The sequence below is a fragment of the Numenius arquata genome, chromosome 9, assembly GCF_964106895.1.
Source record: "Numenius arquata chromosome 9, bNumArq3.hap1.1, whole genome shotgun sequence".
NCBI lineage: Eukaryota > Metazoa > Chordata > Aves > Charadriiformes > Scolopacidae > Numenius > Numenius arquata.
The window spans coordinates 61,473,597-61,494,197 of NC_133584.1; the positions used below are offsets into that span (position 1 = coordinate 61,473,597).

A 20,601-nucleotide genomic window follows, 5' to 3' on the forward strand; every position below is an offset into this window, starting at 1 on the left:
TGGAGACATTCAGCGTGATCCCGGGGAGCTCTAGCAGAGGGGCTTAGCGGAAGGCACGGCCCAGAGGCTGAAGCTGGGCAAATTCAGAATGAAAATAACAAATATGCTTCTAATAGTGAATGTAAGTAAATAATTGTAAATCAAAAGTGGTGGTGGAATTCCCCCCACCGGAACTTTAAAACTTTGAAAATTTTAAATCAAATAAGAATTCCAGTCAGCCTTACGTTCTGTGTTTGACAGCAGCTCGGTTATTGCAGTGTTTGCTTACAGCTTTGGGAGATACGAGAAATGCATGTAAAAATGTTAATGTAGTCTCAGAGCCAGGAATTTTACAGAATCCGCTGCTGGAGCACTGTACGTGTGTTCCTTAAGGCAATTATGGATTTGCTTTACGTACGTTTCCAAAAATAAGTGAGTTTTTCTGAAGCCACCTCTGCCTCTCTTCACCTGAGTCCCCGCAGCCGCGCCGGGTCAGGAATAGAAAGATGGAAATTCTGGTATTTCGGTACATTCTGCTTCTCTCCTCCTCCAGCCCGTGCGCTGGGTCTGGGTGGGAGCTGCTGTGGAGTAAATTCCGCCTGAATTTTAAGGTGTTGGGTTTCTGAATATGATTCTGGAACCCACAGGCTCCGGAGGCTCCCCCTTTTTTTAAGGGATTACTGTTTATAGCATGGAAAAAAAATAATAGGCGTTAACAAACTCTTTCTAGTTTATATTTGATAAAGCAGGGATTATATTGGACATGGACTGGTTTTCCTGGGAGTTTTCCTTCACTGCGGTGTTATTTCAGGTTATAACATGGTGGTTTCCCCTGGCTCCGGACCCACTGAATGCAAACCCCTCCCAGCAAAGCCTTTATTTTATTATCTGAGATGGACCCTTCCGGTGACACAGCTCCGTTGCACAAAAATCACTGGTTTTAACCGCAACAAGCACGCCGGCAAAAGCTGGAGCTGCCAGAATTGTCCTACAGCTGCCGTCACCGTGCCAAGGTGTCCCTGCGCCGTGGGTCGCCGTGACAGATGGGCTGTGTCACGCCGGCGCTGCTCGCCTTCTCCTTGCCGCGAGGAACCGGCGTCTTCCCGGCGGAACGTGTGTCACCTTCCCCTCTGCGGCCGGGGGGGAGCTCGGTATGACGCGAGGTTGTGCTAATGAGTGACGCCGTGGTCGGTGATGGCTGACGAGGAACCGTCCGTCCCGCTGCGGTGACTCAGAGAGAGGGAGTGAGTCTGCCTCGAGTCACTCCAGGTGACAAATACCCGAAGCCACAGCGGGATAAAGGCGGATGGATTACATCAGATCAGTGCTGGAGGTGCTGCGTTGAGCCTTCGTGTCACGTTAGGGGTTCAAGGCCAGGTTGGAGGGGGCTTGGAGCAACCTGGTGTGGTGGGAGGTGTCCCTGCCCAGGGCAGGGGGTGGCACTGGGGGGGCTTTAAGGTCCCTTCCCACCCAGACCATTCTGTGATTGATTTAGAATGTGAATTAGATGCTTTTTCTAGCCAAATGACACTTCATACATTTCCCTGGGTTCAAAAGACCAAGACAATGGTTTAACTCTGAGGAAGGCAGGAATTGCTGGATTTGCAGCGGAGCGCGGTTCTGCATCGCCCGTAAGGAATCACAGTGACCTTTGTGTTCTCTGCCAGCGGGGCTCTCGCCCCTTTGGGTGGAGATTTGGGTTTGAGGCTGAATTTATTTCCTCCCGGATGTTTTTGCAATGATAACGTGTGAAAGGTTTGCCTTTGCACATGAAAGTAGGATTTGTGAGATCCTGGTGAAGAGTTACGGTAAGAACACCAGTTTGCAGGTCACAGAGGTGTTTCTGCACCATCAGAGAGACGTGCCCAGAAGTTTTATCTTGTTTGACTGTTAAAAAAAACTACTTACTGACTGTTCCCTTCTTTTCCCCACCAACACTTTCCCAGGCAGCAGTGACTTGGGTTTCTTTCATTGCTTCAGCTCAAAACCCCAGGTGGAGCGATGACCTGTCAAAAGTCGTCTCCCTTCATCTGCTGCTGCTGCTACGGACAGCTCTGCTGAAGAGCTTGGAGAACACATGGATTACGGTGGAAACCAGTATGCTCAGAAAACTGCCTTTTTCTTACCCCAGGCTGCCCATTGCCTCTGTGGTGTCAATGGTGGGGCTAAATCCTCGTTAGCTGATTTAGAGAGTCTGCTTTTGGTGGAAATCATTTCTTCTTCTTGCCTTTGCCAAGAAGCTCTGAGGTTTGGAGGTGCGGAGACACCTCTTGTGAGCTGCCCTTGTGCTCTGTCCCCAGGAGAGAGAAGGGAGAGAAGGTCCCTTCCACCCCAAAGCGCTGGTTCTGTGACTGTACCTGGGTGATGTTGGCCACCCAAGCTCAGCATGGTGGCCTCGTCACGGGCCATCATCGTTGGCTGTGAAGTTAAGTGTCTTAACTTGTGCGTTGCTCTACATCTGTGCGTCCTTTTAAACTGCTCTGTGTGAAATATCTCAAAAAAACAATCCTCCTAGTGATAAAAAGTTGTGTTGAATTTTGAGTAATTGTCCATAACTGCCGGACATGCCCGGTGCGATCAATTTTAGAGCAAAACAAAATGCTTCGCTATGGTTTCCTGCTTGGGAGCCCAACCCCACCCTATTTTATAAGAAATTTTGCAAATGGCAGTTGTTGATTATGTAGGGTCTCCAGACAAATCTCTGCGGCCTCGCTCAGGCCTCCTTTGACAGTGATAGTCCTCTACGGAGCACCATGGCCAAAGGGAACCCAGTGGATTTTGTGTATTTGGATTTTCAAAAAGCCCTTGAAAGGGTAATTAGTCACTTTTAAAGAAATGAAGTTACCAAGGGACAGGAAAAAAGCTCTTTTGATGTACTGAGGAGTATTAGGGGTTGGGGAAGCGAAAGGCAGAGGTTAGTGGTCGGTGTTGGGGGTGGAGGAGGGTGGTCAGTGCTGGGGTCCCCGAGCAGATCCCAAAGGGACTGGGCAGGATGTTCCCAGTACAGCAGGGCTGGTGTCTTAGAATCATAGAATGAATCACAGGATGGTTTGGGTGGGAAGGGACCTTAAAGATCATCAAGTTCCAACCCCCCTGCCCTGGGCAGGGACACCTCCCACCAGACCAGGTTGCTCCAAGCCCCCTCCAACCTGGCCTTGAACCCCTCCAGGGATGGGGCAGCCACAGCTTCTCTGGGCAACCTGGGCCAGGCTCTCACCACCCTCACACCAAAGAACTTCTTCCCCACATCTCATCTAAATATTAGATATTATCAGTCTTCTGGAGAACAGACCGTTTGCTGCTGAAACCACCCGCTCTGGGTGGGAGCGGAGACCACTCTGATCAGCAATATTCTTCTTCTCCTTCATCCTTTATGTGAGGGTCCTCTGTCCCACTGTGAGAGCCAACTGCAAACAAATCACAGGTTTTCTCCCAGTCAGGGAAGTTTCCTGGAAAACCTTCCTGTAAAAGCTTGGTGGCCTCCAGAACCTCCAAGAAAATATGGATCCTTTCTCTTAGAATCAAGGGTTGCTGATCCAAAGCGGCTTCTTAAATGTATTAAATAAAATCTAGGCGAACACAAAGGGAAGGAAGGAGAAATATGCTTAGGTCGCCAGTATTTATTGCAAACATACATCAAAGGTGGCTTTTTATAGAAGTTAAGGTCAGAAAACATTAAATCAGCGGGTGTGACCTCCTGTATCTCATTGATCATTAGATGTCACCACCTTCCTTCTCTACCGAGCCCAGCCATTTGTATTTGGGAAAGGTTACCCCCTGTAAAGGCACCCACGCTTGATTTCCAGGGGTTATCAATGTGTCTCACCGCCCTTGACTTAATTACCAGCATTGATTAGGTGCTCACGCGCGCTTGTGAGATCGTGGCTTCCTGAGGTTTTTGTCTTTTGGCATTGTTTTGAAAATTGCTGTGTTTTCCCAGGATCTGCAGGAGCATTTGCTATGGATTTATTTTGCTGGGATACGATGGCTTATTTTTAACTTTCATGCTCGTTCTGTCGCTGCTGAGGAATGGTGTCTGCTTCCGTCACAGCATAGGCATTTTTTTACCAAAATTCCATAAATATACATTTAAAGAATGTGAAGATGTTGAACAGAAAACAGGTTACATCATTTTTTCACAAAAGGGCCATAAAGCTGAGCATGTTTGAAACGCATCTTTCCCTTCATTTTTGCTCTTCCGTGAGTTTTTGCCCTTGAGTTCCACACCTGCTCCATGGAATTCGCCTTCCTTTCCCGGCGAAGGCAGCACTTTCCCATACTTTCCGTAGTCATCTTGATCGTCGCTTCTGCAGGAGGAGGATATTTTCAGGTGTCTGCACACGGGTGGTTGGCTTTGACTGAGACCCCACGGGCATTTTCTTCACAGTCTGAGCCCGAAGCTCGTTCCCAGCTTTCGGACCCACGTCCCTCACAAATGTTTACTTTGGGCTCTTTGGTGGTTTTTTTTCCTGAAGCATTTTGGCCACTGTTCTATTGAAGAGCTGAGAGCAGAAAGGCTTGGCTGATGCACTTGTTTTGGTTGCAGCTTGCCTTACTCTCCGTGACTGAACTAAATTCTTCTTTATTTTGAATTCTTTTTGTTTATTTCCATGGTAGGCTGAGAGAACGCGCGTTTTTTGCCGGCTGAGAGAAATCTCTCCTTGATTTCAGGCAGGTAGAAGGTTATTATGATATTATCCAGCAAAATGAATAGGAACCTCCAAATAGTTGGAGTATAATTCTGGTTTTTTATTTTGAATTTTTCTTCATTCTTATCCTTCATCAGTCTTGTAGTGATCTTTTTACAGTATTAGGAAGCAGCTCTCGCCTGCTTCTTGGCACTGAGATGTTGTCACGGCACTACGTTATGTCACCGTGTTATGGGATACTGTCAATATTTATTTAATAATAATTTCTCATCTTATAATACTTGTGTTCACAGCCATGGTTCTGGAAATGCTGCTGTTAATCTGGGACAGAATATGGAGCTTGTTATAATTTCTTTTATACTTGAAAAAGGAGCTGAGACCTTTTTTTAACACTTAAGCTATTGATGCTGAAGTCAAACAAATTTCAGTTAAGAATCTACTTTTTATGATCAAGATAGTAATGGAATAGACAACCAAGGGAAGTCGTGTTGACCTTGTCTCTCGGATGCCTTAGATCCAAACTCGTTGAAATCAGGCTTTAGGCGAACCCAAATGGTGCGTCTCAATGCTAGAGCAGGTGGGTGAAATTTAAATTTAGTTTTGTTTTGTTTTTATGTGCAGGAGGGCAGATTACCCGGTGGAATAATCGCTATTTTACCTACGATTTACCAACCGTATACTAATTTTTCTTTTAGTTCAAAGTGCACAGGGGTTTGCGTTTAGGTGTGTGTGTTGGTTAGATGTGTGCTTGTGTTCCAGCCGGTCGGTATTCCTGTTCCTCCCGCTCTGCTGCCCTTTCCTTTGGAATTCCCGCTGCTCCGGGCGCTGGGTTCCGAACGCTGCTCCTGTTAAATCCTGAGATTTACTGATGTTGCTGAAACCTGGCATCCTGCTGGAATGGGGAGAAATTTGAGCTGCTGAAGACTTTAAAATCCCAAATGTCTTTATGGCAAGTGACTGGGGACTTGGAGTTGTACAAAGGAGAGAAATTCTTCCATCCCATCATTAATCCGGGGGGGATGTGCCGTAACTGGCTGGGAGCAGCCACACGGGCCTTCTCCCTCTGAAAATCAGCTTTTTAACCTCAGCGTGGCGTTCCCTTTGTCTCGCGTGTGTTTTCCTCTTGATGAACACTGCATTTCGAAGAGGTAAGTTTTGGGCTTTTCTGTTGGGTGATCCAGGGGGAGGAAGGTAGTGAGGCGTAAAGTGGTGTTTGTTTAAAGAACTTTGGGGCTGCGGGGGCACGGGCACGTCCCTCCCTTCACCTTCACACGGGTCAAAAGGGGGCAGGTTAAAAAAAAATAAAAATATATATATAAAAAAAAAATATTTAAAAAAAATGATTCCCAGTGCCTTTGTCGCTGGACAATTCACCCTTTCGACCGCCAAATCCATCCTGAAGAGGTTTTGTCGGGAGATGCCGGGTCACGTGGCGGCTCCGTTTCCGTAGAGACGCGCGGTGCCGGGATGCTGCCTCGGGATGCCGGCGCGGCGGAGGACCGGGGAGGCGTTCGCCAACAACGCAAAGGTTTGCCGGGTTTTCCGTTCGTGGCTGGGGCCTGAAATCCTTCGCCGGGTCCCTGCCTGCTGCCGGGGCACGTCGTTAACGGCGGGAGAACTTCTCCAGGCACCGCCGAGAGCATCCCCCCGCTGCGGGGAGAGGGTGTGCGGGGAGAGGGGTGCCGGGGAGGAGCGGCAGCCTGACCCCGCTGCCGGCTTTGATTCCTTCCCGGCTGTTGTTAAATAGCGGGAGCAGCTCAAGGAGTTGGGAAACGGGGGTGTCACAGTAAAGGGGTCGCTCGGCGAGTGCCCCCCCCCAGCTCCGCCCTGAGTCATCCTCAACAGGGCAAGAACAAAGTCATTATGGAGCGACATCGCCCTCGCTGCCTTGTTTACAAGGGGAATTGTTATTAATGGGTCGTTCGTAGCCAGGTGACATTTTAGTGGAAAGCAGCAGGATTTACCGTGAGGGTTTGTCAGGAGAAGCAATATGCACATTGCCAATGACTGGGAATAAAGGGGGGTGGCAAGGCAGGGGGGTGTGTGGCAGCGTCTCTGCTGGGGAGAGCGGCAGCCGGGGAAGGCTCCTCGGCGCTTCTGGTAGAGACGCTGCACACAAATAAATCGGCTATTACATAAAAAAAAAAGCGGTGAAGACTTCATTTTAAAACTGCTCGGAAACAATATATTGTACGTATTTTCACTAGGTGTTGTTGTAGCGCTCGGGGATTTATTTTCCTCAGTGCTCATATTTCTGTAAAATCTCAAATATCTGTGTATATTCTCAGGTCTGTGGTTGGTTTTTGACTCCGTGGCACCTCCCGTTCCTCTCTGCCCATCCCAACAGAAGCACACACCTTCACTGTTTTATTTTTTTTTAATTACCGCAAACCCTGTAAAAACGAAAATAGTCTGTTTGTCCTTCCTGCTGCTGAAATAGCCTCGGCTGGCAGTTTTTGGAGGAGAGAGCAGAAGGGTGAGAGCTCGGAGCCCTGGCCCCAAGCGGAGCCGGGCTGAGCGGTGGGAGGTCGTTCCCCGGCAGTGAGCGGGGAGGGAAGCCTTATCCCGGCCAAACGCCTTCAAAAAGCTTCTCTTTGGCAAATATCGCGGCTGTTATTTTGGGGTTATGCATTTTTAACCTCGGTTGCTGTTGGATTATACATTATGTTGTTGTTAATAATTTTTTTCTGCTTTACTTTGCATCAAGGGAGCTTTGGGCTGCTTTACTCCTAAGTGGCGTTAGGAAAACTAGTCACAGTTAAAAAAGGGGTGGAAAAGCTCCGTAAAGACACGGAGAAAACTCAGCTTAATATTCTAAAAGGAAGCAGAGACCTCATTTCTCATCCCTAGTCCACAAATAAAAACCCACTCTTGAATAATAAAGAACAGGGAGTTGGCTCTTTTCTACTGTTTAAAATGACTCTGAGAACGAAGCAGTAACTAATCTGTGAGATATACGTGAAAATTGTCTTGAAAGTTGCTCAGATGATTTGCGCCGGAATGAGGTGGTGAGATCCGATGCAATACTACAGTTATGTCCCATTTTTATAGGAAAAGGAGTGTTGACTCAGCATATCCACGGATGTATTTGCCCTTGGTGCTCTCATTGGAGAAGTGCTAGTGGCTATTTTTAAACAATTCCTAATTTTTCCTTATAAATACGCTGTCAGAAAGTCTGGCACGACAAGGAGCTGCTGACGGTCACCCTGGGCTTGGAATTTTACAGAAGTCTGTGCCGAGTAAGTGTTGGTGCCCTCCTGAAACTGTAGACTTATCATTATTTTAATTACAAGGCAATAATTCTTTAGACATATTTAACCAGTCCTATAGCCTGGCTACCTTAAGGAACTGGTGAAGTGTTACGGGGAGTTTTCCATCCCGTTCTCTGCCGTTCAGGGACAGCCACGAGTGCGTTCCCGCTCTCAAGTTCGTTTCATCTGCACAGTTAATTGGTCTGCGTGTCCCATAAATGCAAGTTACTCCCTTTTGTTGGGGTTTTTGGTTGTTGTTCCCTGCTCGGAAAAGAGACTGAGTAAGTACCACAAACTTAGATCTCGCTTCTTTACCGAAAGTGCACTTTGACTTTAAACAGACTTTATTTTTTATATAACAGTAGAAATAACGTGTAACGATTTCCCACTTTTTTCTGGCAGTTTTTGGTAATTTCTGGGGGGATCTTAGAGGTAACATCAAAGACAAACCAAGCCATTCTTTGCAAAGCTGCACCACGTAACCCCCAAGGGAGACTCAGCCCCGTTTCAACAGCAGCAAAGCTCCGTCGCGTGAATTGGAGCAAAACTTGTCTTTTAAATGTCTGGTTTTTCTAATGCAGTCTGTATTTTTTCCCTGCTATTTCCTCTGCACGACCTGCCCGTGTCCGTGAGGGCAACACGGCGTTGGGCACCCCGAGTCCCTGCCTTCTGCTTTCTTGCTCCTTTCCCTTCCACAAAAATAAGCGGTTTTAGTCCTTTTCTGTTCTTCGTTCTCTCGGGCATCGCTCGCCGCCCGGCACCCCACACGCCAGCCCCAGGAAACCCTTGTGCCACTGCCCAGAAAAGGGGGTTTGGTCTCTGCGGCGCCGTGCAAAGCCCAAACGGGACCAAACTGAGCGGCTTTGGTTCCAAGCCCCACCTGCCTGGGCGACAGAACACCCTTTTTTGTTTCAAATTGAAGAAATCTAATCTGAGATGGTTTCAGACTAGAAATGGAACTTCAACAATTCAACTCTCCTTAAAAATTTCTCATTGTAGCAGCATGTTTTATTTATCAGTTTCCTGATGTAAAGCAAAGTAAGACTTCTAAACTATTTATAGAATCACAGAATCATTTAGCGTGGAAGGGACCTTTCAGATCATGGAGTCCAACCATCAACCCAGCACTGACAAACCCACCACTGACCCACGTCCCTCAGCACCACGTCTGCCCGGCTTTTAGATACCTCCAGGGATGGGGACTCCACCACTGCCCTGGGCAGCCTCTTCCAAGGCTTCACAACCCTTTGGGTGCAGAATTTTTTCCCAATATCCTACCTGAACCTCCCCTGGCGCAACTTGAGGTCATTTCCTCTTCTCCCATCACTTGCTACTCTCCATCCTTCATCACCTTTCCCCCTTTATAAGCAAGGAAGGAGTGGTTCCTTGTTTCTTAAGCCAAACTCCTACCCAAGATTAAAAAAAACAAAACCCTCTAAGGAAATACTAAATATATTTTTGGATTGTGCACAGAACCTCTCAAAAACATATTTAATATTATCAAATATTCTCCTGCAAAAGTTGCCAGAAACCCTCCTCTCTTCTGGGTGTCTGTAGTGTCCCAGTGCGGCTTTCAGCCTGCGGCTGGAGCACGGTCAGCGTTTTGGAACGTCGTCTCCTAAGTCCTCCTGCCAAGAGACATCAGAAACCTTGGGCTTAACCCTGGAGCCCAGCCAGGGACGGTGCGGGGTCCGAGGGGGTGAAACCCGGCTGCTTGGCCGGGGCTCTGCAGAGTTCTGGGGGTGGCAATGACCGCTGCCCACAGAGGTGGTGGAGTCTCCTTCTCTGGAGACATTCAAACCCCGCCTGGACACGTTCCTGTGCAACCTGCTCTGGGTGGACCTGCTCTGGCAGGGGGTTGGAGGAGGTGATCTCCAGAGGTCCCTTCCAACCCCATATCATTCTGTGCGTGCAGGGCTGCAGACCTGGCCATGGTTTTGATGTACAGGTGGTGAAAAGGAAAGAAAAGCCCAAAAGACAAAGAACAAACCCTTGTTAAAATGCAGTGGTTTTATTCCCAAGGTAGGTTTGTGTGCTCTGAGCAGCTTCCCACGGTCTTGCTCAGACCTTACTCTGGAAATTCACTCTTTCTGAGGTTTCATCATGCAGTTTATTGCACGAAGAGAAGGCACAATATAGCAGGACATCAGCCAACGGTGAGCTGCGTTGGTTCCCCCTTTGGAAGGGACCTGTGGCACCTCCTGGTCAGTGGGTGGCTCTGAGAAGATGGGCCTCAGCTGCCCTCCAAAGTCTGACCCTCCGTCGGCATATTTTGCCTCTTGAATGTGGCTGGTGATTCTTACGTCTGTGTCGGCTGGATTTTCTCGTGTTGTAGATTTGTCTTCAGTCATTGGAAGAAATCGCCTGTGTTTATGGCAAACAAAAGTTTCCAAAACGTTTCCTACTGTGAGGTTTTTCCCCCAGGCTTTTCGGGCAAAAGAGCTCAAAACACAGACGCTGCTGCAATTATTCCCTAATCCAGAGTTCACGGAGTCCAAGTGAATCATCACAGACGTTTAAACCTCAACCACAAATACAACAGAGACCAGAAGATTTCTTTGAACGACTTCCTGTGCAAAGTAGAAAACACCAACAAAAAAAATCAGGCATTTGATAAAAAACGCTGAAGGTTCCACTCCGAGGAACCGGCCGCAGCCCCGGGGGTCGTCCCGTGCTTTGGCCATCGCCGTGCCTGCTCTCTGGGGTTAGCTGTATCTCGTGTGCTGCGGTTTGGTCTCATTAGAGATAAATCAGATTTGTGCGTAGGTTGCCATCAAGTCACCACATAATTGTCTGCTAAACGGGCGGTTTGGAATCAGGATTCCCTCTGTGAAAAGCGTGGTTTCCAGCTTGTCCTTCTTCCTGTGGTTCCTCGCTGAACCCTCCCTGCTTTTCAGCCCCCCCTCTTGACTCGTAGTGCCTAAAACCGAGCGTAATTCCATGAGTGTTCTTACAGAGCCGAGTGCGACCGAAACCCCTCAGTGCCCAGAAAATGCTCTCCTCCTCGGGCCCGTGGTGGGTGCCTTTGGCTCCAGCCTCACACCAGGGGTGGTTCCTTCACCAGCTGCCAGGAGCCCTTGGGCCCTTTACAGTCATTTGCTCAAGGTGAAGCCTGTGTGTGTCCCCAGACTGTTAATTCTGTGAAAAAGGGAAATTCTGGCACCCCCTTCTTTGCTTTCTGTTGTGAACTTTTATTTCTTATTATTAGCTATTGCGTTTTAAATAGGTTTTTCCTTTTCTTCACAGGTCTGCCTTCAGTGCCTCCTGTTGAAGGGATGTATTGATCTTATATTCCGCTTACTCAGGCGTGGAGTCAGAGGGAAAAGGCAGCAGGAGAGCGTTATTTAGATTTGAATAATAAGTAATGGCCCTGATTTATGGTTTTGGTTATATATAACACCCTGTACAAGAGGTCATTCTTTTCATTTCCACCTACCTAATGATAGTTTTTGAGTAATCAGAGGATAAGTGTTGATACGGCAAATAGCAGTAAAAGAATTACCCTCTCAAATCGTAGAACAAAGTTGTTGAGTAGAGACCACTGGACAGAAAACTCACCCATGAGTGCTCACCACTATCCAACGTGTGGTGGGACCTACGAACGTGGGAGCCGATGGAATTCTGAAGCAAGCAGGTATCTGACACAATTAACTTCCCCAAGCGTTTCAAGTCATTGGTGAGCTCTTCAGGCCCCAAGGGTGGAACAGCAAGGGCAAGGTCTAAGGAGGAAGTTTGAAACCATTTTCACCTCATCTCATATCAAATCCCTTCTGTGGACTACTGCCAAAGCTGATTGAAGCTCCGGTACCCGCAGCATTCCACACTATCCCTAGCTGCTCCCTTCCCTTTTAATCTGATGAACGTTTACATAAGAAGTTCCATCTAAACATGAGGAGGAACTTCTTCACTTTGAGGGTGGCAGAGCCCTGGAAGAGGCTGCCCAGAGAGGTGGTGGAGTCTCTGTCTCTGGAGACATTCAAACCCCACCTGGACACGTTCCTGTGGGACCTGCTCTGGCAGGGGGTTGGACTGGATGATCTCCAGAGGTCCCTTCCAACCCCATATCATTCTGTGATTCTGTGTAACGTCTCTATCGCACAGTTGGAGTTATGTACATTGTCCCACAGCCCTTGCCGTTTGCACATAAAGCTCTGTGATACCTCTCACTGTGTTCTTTGGAACAACCTTCTCTTGCCTAGCATGGGTGAAAGCTTTCCCTTTTTGACATTCTCTAACCTATTTTGGGTAGATAATAGCCAGTGCTTGTGTAAAGTCAGGCCTGAAAGGCCGTTACAATGTGCAGGAACCTTGTATGTTCTGGTCTTCCCAGCTGCTTGCTCACCACTCACCTCCTGAGCATGTGTAGGTTTGTAACCATAGAATTATCTCAAGTTGGAAGGGACCCATGAGGATCAAGTCCAACCCCATTGATGTTAGTGAGTACTTTGGTGCAGACTGCTCTGTTTCTGACAATCATCCTAGATAGGACTGATCAAAGCCTCTGGGGTAGAAGGGAAAGGCCGCCTTGTTGTGGGTGGAGCGTGAGGGTAGTTGAGCACCAGCGTAGGTTGCTCAGGGGGGTGGTGAAATCTCCGTCCTTGGAGATATTAGGAGTTGGCAACCTGCTCTGGCTGATCCAGGTTGGGCAGGGAGGCTGGACTGGGTCATCTCAAGAGGTCACCAACCAACGGTGGTCTCAAGAGGTCTTCTAACCTCATTGATTCTGGCATCTAAAATAGCCAACTGCAGGAACCAGCTTCAGGAGGGTGGGAGGACGGTGGTCAAGCAGATAATTCAGTGCCAGAAATCATCGGTTAACTCCTGATTCCAGGTTCTCTGTCCCCTTCCACTGCTGTCGGGGCTTGCCTGGATCATTGCTGTTATCAACCACCATCCCCAGGCAGATTTCTGTTAAATGCTGAGCAGCTTTGACACCAGAGAGAATCTGAAGATGCAAAGCCAGGGGAATAAGCCCTTGATTAAGTCCCAGCACTGCGTATCCTGTTAATTTGAGCGTGCCCAGTCTTTGCCGGTGAAGCCAGTGGCTCTGACCTGTCCCATCCATGCTATCAGCCTTCCTTACCTTCTAAAGAGTCCTAACTGCTCACTGAGAGCCATTCCTGGCTCCTGCTGACTCCTAGGAATTGTTCAGGAGAGAGCTGTTTGATTCAGGCCAAAACTGCACCAGGGTCTGCTGACAATTTAAACCTGTGGCTGGTCCCGTTCCGGGATGTTGGAAACGTCTCTGGCACCATTTCATCTACTGATAGACGTGGGGCCAGACTGGCCCTGGATCAGGCCAGCAAACTGCGTTCTGGAGGATTTATGTGGGACATGAACCGTAGGAACAGTTTGGAAGTGAGACCTGCTGGGATGGGCTCTAGATCTTTAACTCGGTAAATGGTATCTCCCATTTTAATTATTATTTTTGGAGAATTTGCAATGCAAGGGGGAAAGCTTTCGGTTGTGTTTTCCGTATCATCCTTCTAGAGCATTTTGCGTACAGTGAAATGGCTTTATCCTCTTCCAACGAGGGAGGAGGCTCACTGTGTCCTCGCTCCCTTGAACCTTCTCCCCCCAACTCCACCCTTCCTTTTGGTCATTTAGATCCAACGACCGCTTTGCCGGAGGGAGCAGAGTTGTGGAGTTGTTTTTGAACAGGAGAAATTCCATATAAATGGTGAGATGCTCAGGCAAAGGCATTTCAGGTGTTTGTCTCGATGTCTGTCTCCCTCTGCCGCTGCTTGGCAGGGTCTTTGGTCAACTGGCAAAACAAAGAGCCGATCTCCTTCATGCACTCGCCTGGAAGAATGAGTCCTCCTCTGGCTTTTGGATTATTACAGAGTAAAATTGGCCAGAAAGGAGGCTTGAAAACCAAACAGTAGCAATAGATCCTGTATCTTGTCATCTTGAGGGTAAACAAGAGCTGGTGGAATAATAACAGGAAGGCCAGGCAGCGCACTGATCATCGTCGGTGTGAATAATGTCCGTGTTGTCCTGGTGAAATAAGTGACGTATCAGCCCAGCGTCGAGCGTCGTAAACACCTTTACTGGTGGTGACGAACCCGCCAGTCCACGCGTGAGGAGGGAACGACAGCCTTCCTGAATGCAACGTGCTCGTGCTCCTTCTGGCAAACAAACCAGCGAGTCTGGGTGTCGGAAGCACGTTATCGGGTTTGTTAAGAGTACTAGTTATCAGCTGTAAAAAGGTTATCGTTTCTCATAAATCAGCGCTGTCCCAGCATCAGCTGGGGGGCAGTCACCAGAGTGATGTGCCACAAGGCAGCAGCACCCAGCTCCTGGTGGCAATAACCTGCTGTAGAAGTGATGTATTGTAGAAGTGAAGCTGCCTCATCCTTATTAGCATCCAGATAACGAAGGAACAAGATAATCACTTCGTACATCTCTGTAAAACACTCTCTTCTTGTGAAGGTACCAGAATCACCATTGTCTCCTCCAGGTTGGTGTCACGATGGGGTTCTTCCATGAGACAGTCCTTTCTAGGTGTCCTGGTGTAGAACTACTGGTCCTCCTGCACAAACCCTAATTAACTGCGGCTGTAATGAGTGTCTCCACCCTGTGAACTCCCCTTCAGGAGCCATCCCTGCTTGCCGGCGACCAGAAATTGCTGCTGAAACGCTGTTGGTCACATCGCTGAGTCTTTTCTTGGTCCTTCTGCAGCAGCAGGACCATCATTAAGTCAGAATAATGACAATTAGTGAGTTGTCCGTGATGTTTGGTGTGTGAAGCAGGTAGGAGGAAGGAGCGCTGGTCCTGAAGTTCCTCAGCCAAGAGTTTTAACAAGTAGCTGCAGAGGATCCCATGGAAAATGAGCATAGGACAAGTCCTAGCATGGCTTGGGCTGGTGACACTGGCAGAAAAGTGATGTGCGTTCCCATCAGTGATAGCACTGAGGTGGCAAAATAAGGGAGAGAGACAAGGGCAGGAGAATGGGCTCTGTCCGTATCTGCGGGCTGAGGTTTTTTGGGCAATATTCTTGGGAGAAATAATGGTTTCACATGCACACACTCCTGGATGTCCTGTACCACAGCGGGCTCGTAGCCACAGTATTCAGGGTGCCGTGGGAGAAGGAGGTTGTGATGGCAGCAGGTAATAGTCCGGGATTAATGGAATTTGGCCTGAGCCAAATGGTGGGGTTGGTATGATATGGTTGGTGTGATAAACCGGCATCGCCTCCCCGGCGCCGTGGTCTGGGATGTGGATGCAGTTGTTGCCTCGTGAGAGCGCGGGAGCTGGTCTCTGCTTCCACCCAAACCCCGGCGGCGTTCCCCGAGCCAACGTCGGTACGAGCGGTGTGAGTTAGCCCAGGAGAGCAAAGCGTCGTGATTTGATTCACCGTTTCTGTGATACGTCATGTTTTTGCAAGTGTAGTATTGAGCAAAATGTGGTTTTGCAGCCTTAAGTTTAAATAATCAAAACCTTGCATACGGAGTTACCTAACTGTGTACCAGCAGGCAGCTCTCTTTCTAAAAAGCAGCAAGGAGAAGGCTCCGGGGAGACCTTGGAGCCCCTTCCAGTCCCTCAAGGGGCTCCAGGAAAGCTGGGGAGGGACTCTGGATGAGGGAGGGGAGCCCTAGGAGGAGGGGGAAGGGTTTGACACTGAAAGAGGGGAGATGGAGATGAGATGTGGGGAAGAAGTTCTTTGCTGTGAGGGTGGTGAGAGCCTGGCCCAGGTTGCCCAGAGAAGCTGTGGCTGCCCCATCCCTGGAGGGGTTCAAGGCCAGGTTGGAGGGGGCTTGGAGCAACCTGTTGTGGTGGGAGGTGTCCCTGCCCAGGGCAGGGGGTGGCACTGGGGGGGCTTTAAGGTCCCTTCCCACCCAAACCATTCTATGGTTGTATGATTCTAATCTCTCTTATTAAATCAGCTGTTGGAACAGGGAAGAGAGGATATATTTTGGGGACACAGCCTTGCTTCTGTCACCTCAAACCATCACAGCATTTGTCTCTCTGGGGGAACTGGGTGGCCCTGCTCCCCAACAGGGATGCTCCTTACCATGGGTGACTTCAATCCTGACTGTTCTTTGGAGGAATCTTTGTGGTCTCTCCCGAGAACCAAAGCCGAGGCGGAGCAGGGAGCATTATTGTGCTGGTATCCAAATGTATTGATGCGGTTATGGAATGGGATGTGCCAAAAGCAGGTCACGCTTCTCTTGCTTTGAGTCCCTCCCGATACCATACGATAATAGAAGGAGATCAGTTTTTACATGGCTGTTGGTGGGAGTCTCCCCCCGGAGATCCAGGGAGCTGCTCGGGCATTTCCTCCCTGCTGCGGAAACGCCGTGCAGTAAAAATCGAGAGTGACGTTCGATCAGATCGCGCTTTTTAGTCAATGTCTTCCCCAGCTGGAGGGCAGTGCTAAGCAAAAAGCACTAATAGCGCCTGTGTTGTCAGGGACGAACAATTCTAATGAATCCCAGTGCCTTGTCCTCCCCGAACTGCCGTACGAGAAATAATCAACTTCCCAGACAAAGGGATCGATCTCCCTTTATTGCTTTTTCCACTTGACCCCACGTCTGAGAAGAGCGAAAGGGCTGCCGTGGGCCGGTTCCATTTCTACAGGTTTATGCAACTGTGTTTTGCCAGCCATTATTTATGGTTCACGGTGGGGTTTTTCAGTTAATAGATTAGTGTTCCCTATGGATTTGGTTGGTTACAGTCCCTCTGTTTAACTTCAAGCAAGTGTCCCTTGTGGTATCCAGGTCTGGACTGTGATGCCAGCCCGGCACATAGAAAGGCTTTGTGTCGGCCTTTACCTACAAACGTCCACAAAACCATCTGTTTTCCTTTAAATCTCCCCTTAAAATTCCATCAGCATGCCTGTAAAAATAAAATAAAATAATAATAGTAGTAGTAGTAGTAGTAATAATGACAATTGCCATCAGAGACTCTGATCAGCCACTCTGGAGCGCAGTGGGATGTAACGTCAGCAGGATTTTTCAGTTTTTATATATCTAATATATCAATATATCCTTTGGTTTGTGCCCACCTTCATGTGTCGGTCCAGTCTTTGGTTGTAATTCTCTGTAATTCTCTTTGCACAAAGAAACACACCCTGGACTGCCCGTGGGGTTCCGAAGCAATGCCAAAAAAAACTAATAATATCTGTTATAAAATGGTACCAGTTTAGAAATTCTCAGTTGACGGAGCAAAACTCAGCTTTAAAGGCAGGAAATCCAGAGCTGTTGGGTTTGTGGCGATGGGAACGCAAGAGCTACCATTTTAGAGAAAATAACAAGAGTGATGGTTATCATGCAGATATCCCCGTTAATTCCATCCCTAATTTAAAAATAGCTTAATTCCAGGCGTTATTATATGAGAATTAAAGAAATACTGGCATTTATTTCAGTGCTAATGAATGCACCTGAACAATTGTTACCTGTGATACACACACTGGTTCTTAGAGCCAAAACAGGGCAGAAATGCAGGAGATGCCATCAGCACCCTCCAGACCCGCTTCAGCTCTCCCTCCTGAGAATTTTCCCAGTGGGGGATTTCAAGTGCCACTCTGCCTTCAGACCCATCAACCCCATCCATCCCAGATGGGACTGACGGAGCACACTTTGCCTTTTTCTTTTTCCCCTTTTTTTTCTTTTTCCCCTTTTTTTTCTTTTTCCCTTTTTTTCTTTTTCCCTTTTTTTCTTTTTCCCTTTTTTTCTTTTTCCCTTTTTCTTTTTCCCTTTTTTTCTTTTTCCCTTTTTTCTTTTTCCCTTTTTTTTCTTTTTCCCTTTTTTTTTCTTTTTCCCTTTTTTCTTTTTCCCTTTTTTTTTCTTTTTCCCTTTTTTTCCCCTTTTCTTTCCCCCTTCTTTTCCTTCTCTTTTTTTTTTCTTTCCTGTATTGGCAGCTGTGACAGCCCCTAACCCTCACCTATGGAATGCTTTTCCTGAGCTCTGTGTTTTCCGCGTCGCCGTGCTCTGATGGAAGCACATAAACGAGGTGCTTTGCTGCACGCCAGCAGCCCGAGGTGGGAGAGCTGCTGGAGCAGAAGGCAGGTTGGGAAATTTTGTTTACTGTCGCTTTTTTGTAGCGGTCCCTGCGCAGGGTGGTTGGCCAGCACAGCAAAAACTCTCAAGACTGACTACCTTTTTTTTTTTTTCTTTTTTTTTTTTTAATTGAATTTTTTTTTTGGACTTCTGAGGTCTCGGAATTGTCCTGGTTTTGTTTTGGGGCCTTCACCAACCAAGTCTGAAGGAAGACAAGGAAGTAATTAGACCTAGGCTTAATTGTGCTTTTCTTCAGAATGTGCACTGATTGATTTTCCCGCTTAGGGAAAGCGTTGACACAAAATAGCGACTAATCTATTTCTTGTGTCTCATTTTTAGACCAGATTAGTCTCGTATTTAGACAAGGTTAGTGAGACTGGATGTGAGAGCAGCTTTGGTCACTGCTGGGTCTCGGGTTTTACTGCTGGTAGGAGACAGTAGTTAATAAGAGTAAATAGAATCATGGAATGCTTTGGGTGGGAAGGCACCTTAAAGTCCACCCAGTTCCATCCAGGGACACCTCCCACCAGAGCAGGTTGCTCCAAGCCCCCTCCAACCTGGCCTTGAACCCCTCCAGGGATGGGGCAGCCACAGCTTCTCTGGGCAACCTGGGCCAGGCTCTCACCACCCTCACAGCAAAGAACTTCTTCCCCACATCTCATCTCCATCTCCCCTCTGTCAGTGTCAAACCCTTCCCCCTCCTCCCATCACCGCAGATTGTGGGTATCTTGATTTGTGCTCCCCGGCACAGGCTGGTCTCGCTTCTCGTAAACAGCAGGGGAAAAAGAGAGGATTTAAGGAGTTTGGTTTCTCCGCTTCTGGGGCTGCCACATCTGCCCTGGCTCCCGGGGACCTGAAAGATTTCTCTTATTTCACTGCTTGGTTTTAGGTGCTTTTCTTCCCGAGGGCACCCGGGCTGATCGGACACGCCGTCAGGGCCAGATGAGTCAAACCTGAACAGTTAAACCTGACAAAACAGAAGTTTTGACAGAAAGTTGTGAGCTCTTCTTGATGGACATCGAAGTTGTTTTAATCCTGGGCTACAGCCGAGGCTGGGAGAGGGGTAACTGCTCTGGGTGCATCTTCTGGGTGGCTCTGCCAGAGAGTTTGGGGCTTTCTCCTGCCTTGGGTGTCCGGTTAGTTACGTTTTTTGGTGAGAAAACCCGTTTTTGGGTGAGAAAAATGTCAAATCATAAAACCCTCTCCTCAGCAGCTGATTCAAGAGCATTTGTGGTTTTTTCCGTTGCGTTGCTGGGCTGTAGCAGATGCCGCCTGTCCCCTGGGGAGGGGGTTCAGTTACCTTCCCTCTAAACTAGAGGGTTTGGTACAATGAGCTCGACCTGCCCCAAAAGTCCCAGGTTCCTCAGACAGCTCTCGTTACTGCAGCATCACTGTGGAGGTGCCTCCAGCGTCCTCCTGCTCTCACCAACAATACCATTTTTTCCTGGTTATACAAGAAAATATATAGTGTTATCCCGACAGAGTTACAGCTTTTTGAAAAGGCATTCCCTAAAAACGTATAAACGGCCTCAAGAAATTCTCTGCGCTGGGAAAGGCTTTATCAGGCGTAATAAAGAAGACAGAATTGTGCTATTAGAAATCTTTTACCCAGGTGTTTGTATTTAATGTTTCTCTTTGCCTTTATCAGCGTTAGCAAGGATTTAGCTGGAAAATGGAGGACACTGGTATTTACAGAACTGGGATGAACTTGGGGAAGTGTCTCGTAATGATGCTGAAACCAGATTGCAAGTGGTGAATTGCATCCACTTTCTTATGAGAGGGGTCGTATAAAAGCAATGTTGTCGTGAAATAAAGAATTACCCTTCACTCAGAATAGCAACCCCCCTCGGGTGAGTTTCTGTGGGTGATGGGAAACGCGTCCTCATGTAGGATTTGTTACTTGAAGTCCGTTAGGTGGAGCGCCGGCCCTCGGCTGTGCTTTATCGGGCAGTGAGGAACACGGGGCTCCACCGGTTTGTTTTTGTCCAACTACCTTTAACTTAGTGAAACAAAACCCAAGCAGATGGTGCGTGTGGCTGCTGTATAAATGGCTTGTCATGATAGATCTTTGCTTAATTTCCTTAAACATTTCAAACGCTGAGTGGTTCCTTCACCTGCTGGAACTGCTGGGCCACGCCAAAGGTCAGAGATTTAATGACAAATATTCATTTTATCTTCCTTTTAGTGTAACACGTGGATTGTGAAAAGCGATTGGGCTGGAGCAGATCGAGCTCTTTGAGCATCTTTGGGCAAAGCAGGTTCTGCTGCTGGCCCTGGTGCAGTGACAGAGCACAGCGACGGCCTCTTCCCGGGGCGGGGGGGTGGGGAGTCGGGTTCCTTTTTGTGGTTTTTATTTTTTAAATCACTAACTGGAATAAATATTTCTGTTTCAGTCCTCCCCGGCCTCTGACTAACATGAACGACACCATGGTGACCCACATGTCCTCTGGAGCACCCACCCCGACAAAGAGGTACGCGCGCCTTGTGATGCCGCCCCTTCAGTTCCGAGTGATTTTCTTTTATTGGAGTCGATGTCATTCCACGAGTGCGGCTGAAGGAATAGCTGAAGAGATATGTTTGGGTTTCCTTTTCAGTAGCCCCTCGCTTCCAGGTTGTGTTGTATCTCAGGCTCTCCTGCTCACAAAGGTTGTTCTGTTCTGCTGGAGAGGTTTTACCTAACGAGTCTATCGCGTTAGCGCTGGGTCTCCCCCAAACACAGCC

At 48.1% G+C, this 20,601-nt stretch overlaps 1 protein-coding gene across 1 annotated transcript in view; it reads left to right on the forward strand.

Moving 5' to 3' along the window:
- The window catches only part of DTNB (dystrobrevin beta), a 138,338-nt gene that overhangs the window by 38,664 nt on the left and 79,073 nt on the right, over window positions 1–20,601 (forward strand). The window contains exon 9 of the mRNA XM_074153671.1: window positions 20,274–20,351. Within this exon, the coding sequence (XP_074009772.1) occupies window positions 20,274–20,351 (78 nt within the window). The remainder of the gene's footprint in view (window positions 1–20,273; window positions 20,352–20,601) is intronic.